The sequence below is a fragment of the Pseudorca crassidens genome, chromosome 3, assembly GCF_039906515.1.
Source record: "Pseudorca crassidens isolate mPseCra1 chromosome 3, mPseCra1.hap1, whole genome shotgun sequence".
Taxonomy (NCBI): Eukaryota; Metazoa; Chordata; class Mammalia; order Artiodactyla; family Delphinidae; genus Pseudorca; species Pseudorca crassidens.
In genome coordinates this window covers 118329627-118339478 of record NC_090298.1, presented here as the reverse complement: position 1 = coordinate 118339478, position 9852 = coordinate 118329627, and the positions used below count along the sequence as shown (strand labels likewise).

The window sequence follows — 9852 nt, the reverse complement described above, 5'->3', positions numbered from 1 at the left end:
TGCGCCGCTCCAGCCGCCAGGTGGCGCTGCCTGGGAGAGTTGCACCGCCCACTCACCATCACCCCCCCAACGTGGGTCCGAATGGTTAGGCCCGCCAGGCAGGTAGTGCGCTTCCGCGGCTTTCCTCCACCCCCCCTCCCTTACCCCGTTGGTAGGGGCTGCGTGTCCGGGCGGAAGTGGGGCAGGCGGGCGGGAGCGAGGCGTCGCGGTTGTATATTCATGAGGCGCGCGCAGCCCGGCATGCTAATGAGGCGGGGCGCGGCGGCTGGCTGAAGAGCTGCTGGGCGGCGGCGGCGGCGGCGGCGGGCTTGGAGCTGCCGGGCGGGAGCGGCGTAGGCGCGGGGTCACTAGCAGCGCGAACCTGGACATGGAGCCGCCCGGCGGGGGCCCGGGGCCCGGTCGCGGGACCCGGGACAAGAAGAAGGGCCGGAGCCCGGACGAGCTGCCTTCGGCGGGCGGCGACGGCGGCAAATCCAAGAAATTTGTGAGTGTCCCTCCCACCCGGTTCCCTCAGCCTGGCCCCGTAACCGCCCTCCGGACCCCGGAGACCTCCGCAGCCGGCCCCAGGGGTGCACGCCAGTCTCTGGGGAGCCGACCCCGCGCCTCCCTTCCTCATTTTGCTCGGTCCTGGGCTCCAAAGCCCAACCTCCGACTGCTCCGGGACCTCCCGGAGCCCCGGAGTCCCAACTGGCTCTTGCCCCGGCAACCTCGGGGCTTCCTCATCCCCCAGCCCGCACGTTCTGCTCTTAGCCCCCGTAGCCCTGGCCGGTCTCGGCCCCATCTCTTCCCTCTCAGCCCCACTTCCTTTCTTCTTTCTCCGTTACCCGAACACGCCTTCTTTATCTCGATCCTGTGTGCTTTTCGGGGTCCATTTTCTCTTATTACCCTTCCCCCTGTTTTTGGTATCCTCCTGTTTGCTTCTCCAAAGGTCACTTCCTTGCCCAAGATTGATCTCTTTCACCTGCTAACTTTCCTCCCGCCCAGTCTCCTCTCTGGGCCCTCAGCCCAGTGTCACCTGATAATCCTTCCCCCCAGGAATGTTACCTGACTTTGGCCCTGCCTTCCCTCCTCCCTTGGACGTTTGTCCTTGCGGCTGCAGGAATGGGTACCTGCCCAGTTACTCTGGTCATTGGGCATGACGGTAGTTGGCTTCCCAGTATTTCTTTATCCAGAGAACCTGTCCCTTTGCCCTGTTGCTTATCACTTAGCAAGGGGTTCGAACTTCTCTCATGAATATGCCCTTCTTAGGACGGTGATCACCCTCCCCCATGGGGAGGAAGTTAGACTAAAAGGCCAAGAAGTTTGTGAGTACCTAAGGGAATTGCCTTTTGTACGTTTCCCATGATAACTATCTCTTCAGCTCTTCTGCCACATCCTGTGCCCCAAGGCTACTGACAACCCTTTTCCAACCTGTAGAAGAGTCTGACTTTCATCAGGTGCCAATTCCAATCTGAAAGAATATTGATATTCGTGTAACACTGTGGTATCTCATTACCTTTGCACACACTGCATCTTCTTTTTTACTCCTCTCTCCAGGGAGTTGTTTGCTTTTTACTGTAGAAGCTTTGAAAGATAGGGGGCGCTGTCCAAGAGAGGGAGTTTTGGATCTTAATAACCGTTTGCTAGTTGTAACTGTAATGTAGTCTTCTCTCCCACGTAATTACTCTGCCACCCCAGTATCTTTTTCTACTAACCAAAAGGTTTCTAACTTTTTCCTCTTTCTTTCTCTTTTCTCTTATCCCCACCCCTTAGCGTTCGGACCCAACTCCACAAGTGTGGGAAGAAAACTGAGAAAGTGATGAAAAAGGATAATGTTGCTTTGGGACCTAGAGGGTTGGAATGTGGAGAGCACTAAACAGAATTAAAATAGTGACTCATCTCTTCCTACCTATTTCTAGCAAGACAGGTGCTTCTGGATGTCCTTTCCTGTGACTGTAGGCTGGCAGTCACTGCCTGTGTTTTTATCTGGTGAACATCTTTTTTCCCCCAGAAATGTAGGTTTAATAGTAGTGACAGTTTTCCCCCTATGGTGACCAAAGCAATATTTCCCTGTGTTTCTTTAGGATAAGCATGAACTTCTAGTTAGGGAGCTTTCCTTCTAAGTTTTAAGGCCCATATTTCTTCTATTTATGTATCATTTTGTTTTGCTTTTGTTTCCATGGTTACCCTTTGACCTTCCTCACCCAAATTCCAGCTGTTTTTGCTGATTTATAGTGACCTCTGTGACTTGTAAATGTTTTTCAGGTTCTAAATGGAATTTTACATGTGCTTTTGTTTTATCTAACACTTACGTGTTTCACAGATTTGTAAATTCTACTTAAGTGTGTGGGGCTGAAAGGTGAGATACCTGAGGAAATTCAGCTTCTTTTCACCTGTTTTTTGGCATGTCCGTGGAGTCTTGTGTATGCTGAGTGGATTTGGCTCAGAGTCGTTGGTATTTGCTTTAGAGAGGGTACAGCTGAACCAAGTTTCTTTTTCTTTCTGAGGTGTTGGTCTTAACTCTTAATCTGCTGAATTTAAAAAAAATATGTAGCACACACAGGTAGTGAGGAGAATTGCATTCCTGGCTAGGAATTGGAAAGTTTCCAGGAAAGTAGAGCTGCTTAACCCCTTTATTGCCAACTATACCATACCTCAAGGCTTCAGGATATTCTGTCTTTCTCATTGCTCTTTATATAAGAACTCTGTGGAAATGAGAGCCTAGGAGGAGCATTGCAATCCACTTCTCTTTGTGTCTGTGTATGTATATGGCGGTGGGTAGAGTGGGCGAGATTGCCGGTTTGCTTTTGTTACCCATGGTGTAGTTTTCTTGAACTACAGGCTAAAAGTGAACTCAAAGCCGTTTCGCCTGCTCCACCTTTTTTACAGTGTGTGTCCTCGGGAGCTACATTAAGAATGCATTTTATAAAACTGCACTGGTTTGGACCTAGTGTGCCTGAAGGTATTTGTTTGCACCTGAGGGGTTACTAATCCCTTTAGCTGCTACATACCTTTCCAAGCTGATGCAGGTTCTAATTACAGATCGACTGATGAGAACACAGAGCTCACAAATTGCCTAAGATCTGCTCTTTACCCTTAAAGGCATCTAGTGTGGAAAGGACACAAGGAGTCTAAGTTTAAACAGTGGTAGGGCTCATCTTTTTAAAACATGTGGTTGTTCGAGATGCTAATGTGTGTGGTGAAGCCAGGCTGTCTGGTGTTCCATTCCCCTTGGTTCTTCTTGAGTCTGTCGTCTCCTGGACCATGAGCTTATCCCCTTGTCCAGCATTATACCAGTTCCTTTTGGAAGCCCTTAAGATGAAGGGAAATAAAAATGCTAAATGAACGGAGTGTTTTCTGCCTTTTCAGCAGTAATGAATGTGGGTGTCAGAGAGACTGATTTCTGAAATATGTGTAAGGGGAGTAAGTATAACCAGGATGTTAGGAAGCTGCAGAGTATTCCTGCATTTTACAGACTCCATGTCTTCTCATACAATCGAGAACTGATCCATTTTAAGAAAGACTATCGCATCTTGATTCAACTAGGAGCCTAACTTCGTAAAACATGAATTTTAGTGTGGGATTAGAAATAATAGAAGATATGTAATTTTTTAAATCTTGTTTAGTTTTGGATACCTATGTAAAATTATTGCTGTGTTGCAGTTTCATGCCCTTCTAAAAGCAAAGTGAGGGACTTCCCTGGTGGCGCAGTGGTTAAGAATCCGCCTCCCAATTCAGGGGACACGGGTTTGAGCCCTGGTCCGGTAAGATCCCACATGCCATGGAGCAACTAAGCCTGTGTGCCACAGCTACTGAGCCTGCACTCTAGAGCCTGTGAGCCACAACTAGTGAGCCCGTGTGCCTAGAGCCTGTGAAGCCACCGCAATGAGAAGCCCTCGCACCACGATGAAGAGTAGCCCCCACTTGCTGCAAGTAGAGAAAGCCCATGCGCAGCAACGAACACCCAACATAGCCAAAAATAAAAAATAAATACATTTATTTTTAAAATAAATAAATAAAAGCAAAGTGAGAGTGAAAGTATATTTAGTTGTAGACCCCTGTTCATCCAAAATGAAGGATGCCAGGCAGAATTTTTTTTTTTTTTTTTTTAAGATATTGGGGGTAGGAGTTTATTAGTTTATTTATTTTTGCTGTGTTGGGTCTTCGTTTCTGTGCGAGGGCTTTCTCTAGTTGTGGCAAGCGGAGGCCACTCTTAATCACGGTGCGCGGGCCTCTCACTATCGCGGCCTATCGCGGCCTCTCTTGTTGCGGAGCACAGGCTCCAGACGCGCAGGCTCAGTAGTTGTGGCTCATGGGCCCAGTTGCTCCGCGGCATGTGGGATCCTCCCAGACCAGAGCTCGAACCTGTGTCCCCTGCATTAGCAGGCAGACTCTCAACCACTGCGCCACCAGGGAAGCCCCGCCAGGCAGAATTTTAAACAAATATTAAGAAAGGTAGAGATTATGAAAGAAGTGGAGTTGTTCATGCAGATACCTGCTTTAATTTTGATCCAGAAGGTCGCTGAAAACCAAGGAGTATGCATAGAACTTTATACAAGTCATTTGTGTTTTTTGAAGTTGATAAACACAGGGATTACTTAGTTTGGAAAGAGGGAGGGGAGCCTACAGGAATGTTATTGAGAGTTTGAGATGACAGAATGATACCTTAAAAATTTGCCCTCTGCCTGCCTGGTCTTTAAAGAGACAGCACAAGGATCCACTGGATAATGTTACATTTACTTGTCTCAAAGGAAATCCTCCCTCACAGAAGGTGAAACTGAGGGAATGCCTCAATTAAAATCTCTGCCTTGAGAGAGTTGTTAAATGTTCGGATATTTTTATAAAAAGAGTTGAAATTTTTATGACCTGTAAATTGTTTATTTAAAAAGCTAAGAATATAGTAATAAGTGAGAAATGATTTAACTTTGTTGATGGGCGTATGGGTCAGAATAGACTAATTTTATTTCCTGTGTGATAAAATCACCTTTTATTATCCCCTGGGGTGTTCAGCGTATTTTATAAATGGATTGCCACGTTATTCTTGGAGAGTGTTATATTTTCAGTGAAATGTAACAGAGGCTTAAAAGATAAGGTTATACCACGTATGATTTAGAAAAACAGCTTAAAATCATGTTTATTAACAAGAAATATTAGGTATTATAGAGAAACAGAGTTTGTATATGCAGGTGGTGTTTTCTCTCATTTTATGTCTCAGCTGAAATCATGACTACAAAAAGCATCCCCATATTGAAAGAAATCTTAAGTGTTTTTCTTTATTATGTTGAGCCTTCTATTCTCAATCACTTTTGTCTGAAAGCAGTAGGAAAAAATTCATCTCTTGCTAACCAGCAAAGCAGCATTGGGTGTTTGCCCCTTGTTTGGGTTAGATGAGACAATGCCAACCCTCTCCCTGTGCCTAGCTGTCTTATCATTCCCTCCCTCTTTGTTTTTACTACTGCCCTGCTGCTATAAGGACTCGTTCTAGTTCCTTGGATAGCCAGACCTTTGGGGAATCAGGAGCAGTAAAAGATGCTTATACTAAAATTTCTTAAAACCTTGAAGCTGAAATAGAAAAATAAAGAATATTTTAATCACTATGAACATATCTTACCTTATTTTCTACCTATCTTTTTTTAACAAACACAGTTTTTCTAATCAAAGAACCTTTTTTAAGAAAGTAAGAGAATTACTGTAGGAAAAGGGAAATTGAGACCAGTATTTTAAGGAATTTTACCACTGATTACAGGATAACTCTGGGTGAATCATTGTTCTTTCAACTTTGAGATTCTTACTTCCATTCATTAGTAAAGCTTGCTGTGAATGGTAGTCTTAAAATTTTAGAGTTGGAAGGGACTTTAAATGTCATCAAGCCCAAACACCTGCTCAGTGTAGCATCCCTTCTTACAGTTGTAGGTTGGAAATTGGATAAATAAATGGACGAGGCAAAAGCATAAAATTTTGGATTCTACATTTCCTTTAGTAAATTTCAGGATCTTGGAGGAAAGGGATTATATAAAAGGAAGAGATACGCTAGAAGCTATGAGACTGAAAGGGAAAAGATTGAAGAAATTGACTCTGTTGCTTGGCTCTGTGACAATTAGGGAGTGTCAATTGGTCCTTTAAATATTTGCTTAAATTTCTTCCCTCCAAGAAGGGGGATGAAACAGATAAGGGGACAAAAAAGAGAAAAATCATAAAGAACTTAATTAAGAGAAACACAGCATTCCTATATGGAAGCATTGTTGTATGGAAGATGGGAAATTCCATCCTTGATTGTGGTTATAAGTGGTCTTTAGGCAGTAGCTACTTTGTCATTTTGTTAGGTAGCAGATACAGGTAGCGTTTATGGTGTCCTAGATTATTTTTCTGGATTTCTGATTCTGTGACTTATTCCCTGTTTTAGGAATAGTACTGTTTGAAAGCAATAGGATTTGCATTTTCTTTGAAGACTTAGCATACTTCAAGGATCCAACAGAGGTTGCTTTATAAACCATCTTTGATCCTAAAGGTCACAGAAAACCAAGGTAGTGGGCTTATATCTCAGATATAGCTGCCTTTTTTTTTTTAATGTTAAGTAATTAACATTAAAGTAAATCAAGTAAAAAGATAACCCACACTTGCTTTTTTTTTTTTTTCACCTAGAGTAGCTGATACTTTATTCAGGGGTCTTCACCTGTTTGTTTTGCCACAGATCCTTTGGACATCTTTTTTCTTTAAACATCTTTATTGGTGTATAATTAACATACAATAAACTGCATATATTTAGTGCACAATTGGTGAACCCACTGCCACAGGCAAGATAACGAATATATCCATCACCCTCAACAGTTTTTTCCTGCCCCATTGTATTCTCTCCTTCTCATTCCTCCTTGTGCCCCAATCCCCAGGTAACTAACGACTGATTTGCTTTCTATAACTATAGATTAGTTTGTATTTTCTAGAAGTTTATATAAATAGACTTATACACAATATGAACCCTTTCTTTTGGCTTCTTTCAGCATAATGTATGTTAGCTATATTAATAGATCATTCTTTTTTATTGCTGAGTAATATTACATTGTATGGGCTTACTGTACTGTAATTTGTTGATGGGCATTTGGATTGTTTCCAGTTTTGGTTCTTTTTTGTTTTGCTGTGAACAGTCATGTACAAGTTTTTGTCTGGACATATGCCTTCATCTCTGTTTTGTAAATACCTAGGAGTGGAATGACTAGGCTATATGGTGGGGCTATGTTTAACTTTTAAAGAAGTTGCCAAACTGCTTCCAAAGTGGTTATACCATTTTACATTCTCACAAGCAATACATGGGTTCTGGTTCCTTGTCAGCTCTTGGTATGATCAGTCTTAAATTTTAGCCATTCTAGTGGGTATGTAGTGAGTGGACAAAGAATGTCGCTTGCCATTTCAGTAAACAAAGGATGTTGTGGCCATAAAGTCGTCAGCCACTGTAGGAGTCCCTGTTGGTGCACCCTGAGGGGAATGCAGGAAGGAGAAAAACAGGTTGCCAGCCACCAAGCCATCAGTCACTGTAGCTGTCCAGACTATGCACCCTGAGGGGAATTCAGGATGGAGAAAAACAGGACACTGGCCTTAGGTAGTTAAGGTGCATATCAGAGGAATGATTTCAGTAAGCCCAGACTCTTACATCTTCCCATATACAGAAAAGCACTAAAAATCATTAACTTGAGATGTCTGTTTTTTTGTGATTAGCAGTAATCTTTTGATGTTCAACTTCATGTTTTTTTTTTTTTCCAGCAAGAATTCCCGTATATCCCGGCTCCTCTCTTAAATCTTTGGAGTAGTCCCTCAGAACTATCTGAGAGGCTGCCATCCGGTGCTTTAGTCCTCAGTAAGGCCTCTGAATAAAACATAATTTTCAACTTTTAGGTTGTGCATTTTTTTCCAGTCTACAAACAGTATCTCAGTGTGGCTTTAATTTGCATTTCCTTAATGATGTTGAGCATTTTTTCATGTGTTTATTTGCTGTATATCTTCCTTGAAGTATCTGTTCAAAAATTTTGCCCACTTAAAATTTTTTTATTACTGTCTAAATACAAATCCTTTGTTGGATATGTTTTACAGATGTTTTCTTCCTCCTGTGACTTGCCTTTTCATTTTCTTAACAGTATATTTTGAAGAACAAAAATGTTTAATTTTGATGAAGTCCATCCAATTAATTGTTTTTGCTTTTTGTATCATATTTCAAAAATCTTTGCTAAAATCATAGTCACTAAGATTTTTCTCCTAAAAGTTTTATAGATTTAGCTCTTAAATTCTCCTATCACTGTGGAAATATCAGTTATATTCCACATGTTCTCTTTGGGGTATTAATTTTCACCTGTAGACAAGACAGACCATTTCTGATACTCTTGGAATTGGGGACCTTTGAGATTCTATTTATAGTGAAAGCATTTTCATCTCTTATGTGATGTTAGAAACCTTTTGTTTTCCTGTGCTCAGTGTGTTACAGGTTGTATAATGCCAATCTTCCTATCTATAGATATTAACGAGTGCTCATCATCTTTATAGATAGGAAGATTACTTCATTGCAGACTGGAAGGACAGGGAGTAATAATAACTGTAACAGTAATAATAGCACTTGTTTGTTGCATACTTGCTATAGCCCTAGAGCTGCACTGAACAGCTCTAGATATAAAATAGATACTATTGTTATTCCTGCTTTCTAGGTAATTAAACTGAAACTCAGTGAGATCAGCAACATGCTTTAGGTCATAGAACTGGAATTCAAACCTAGGTCTGGCTGATTTAAACACACACACACACACAGCCATCTTCTTGTTCACTGCATTGTATTGACAGTTTACAAATGTCCAGTTTTTGCACTTGTTGTATCAAAGGGTATTCACTGTTAGGAATTTCATAGAAAATTTTGATGGTATATCTTTAGAGCCCTTTGACTACTGCAGTCTATTAAAACTGGACTCTTTTTCAGTTCAGTTAGTGGGAAAAGAAGTGTTGGGTCTAGATGAACAAAGTGCAGTGGCTAAATGCCTGACTGCGTTTTGCATTTAATAATTTAGACTTCGAGACCGTTGCAGGAATCTTAATTAAACCTTTCTTAGGCATGTAAAAGTAGCTGTTATAGTGCATGCAAAATCTACCTTTCCCCTGGCTCATACGTTATTAAGAAGTTGTCTAAATTATTATTATTTTTTAATGTAACCTTATCTCCTTTGTAAATAGAACAGCTCTAACAGCATCACCTGGCAGGAATTTTAGTTGTTTAAATTGCTGCGAGCAGCAAGTAGTGGTGACGTATAGGAAGGAGGAAGCTGTTGCTAGACCAGCTCCATAGTTATCATTTCTATATTTTAGAATTGGCCCTGAAACAAATAAGGATTGCAAATGGTTACTAACTCTAGGGTCTCTCCTGAGTCTGGGGACTGCTGAAGTTTATTCTTTAGACCTGGCAGTTATTTGCCTGTGGTTAATAATTAAGACTTTGCCACAGAGGTCCAGGTACCTGGAACTAGGATTTTCTGTATGATTGGTGGCAAAGAGTAGAGAATAGAGTTTCTCTTGTTTGTGTGAATCTACCCTAGATCCAAAAGGCTGAAGATCAAGAGCCATGTTTTTGACCTATCAGGTTCAGTCCATGCTTTTTAAGAGATTGTAATCTCAGCCGTGTCTGTAGAAGAATAGGTAGGAAAAGCTTAAAAGCCATGAGCATAGACTTCAAAAGCTGTAGAAATTCAGAGAATTTAAGGAATTATGTGGAAAGATTACTGAGCTGAGAGTCAGAAGACCTGTTTCAGAATCATAGAATGCTGAAGGTGAAAAGGATGCTGAAAGTTATTTAATTCAAATCCTTTATTTTATAGATGAAGGAATGTGGGCCTAGAGAAGTGATCT

The 9852-nt window shown here is 41.8% G+C and overlaps 1 protein-coding gene across 1 annotated transcript in view; it reads left to right on the top strand.

The window, feature by feature from the left end:
- The first annotated feature begins 266 nt into the window (after positions 1–266).
- The window catches only part of DIAPH1 (diaphanous related formin 1), a 99552-nt gene continuing 89966 nt past the window's right edge, over positions 267–9852 (top strand). Inside the window, exon 1 of the mRNA XM_067732072.1 lies at positions 267–484. Within this exon, the coding sequence (XP_067588173.1) occupies positions 368–484 (117 nt within the window). The 5' untranslated portion in view covers positions 267–367. The remainder of the gene's footprint in view (positions 485–9852) is intronic.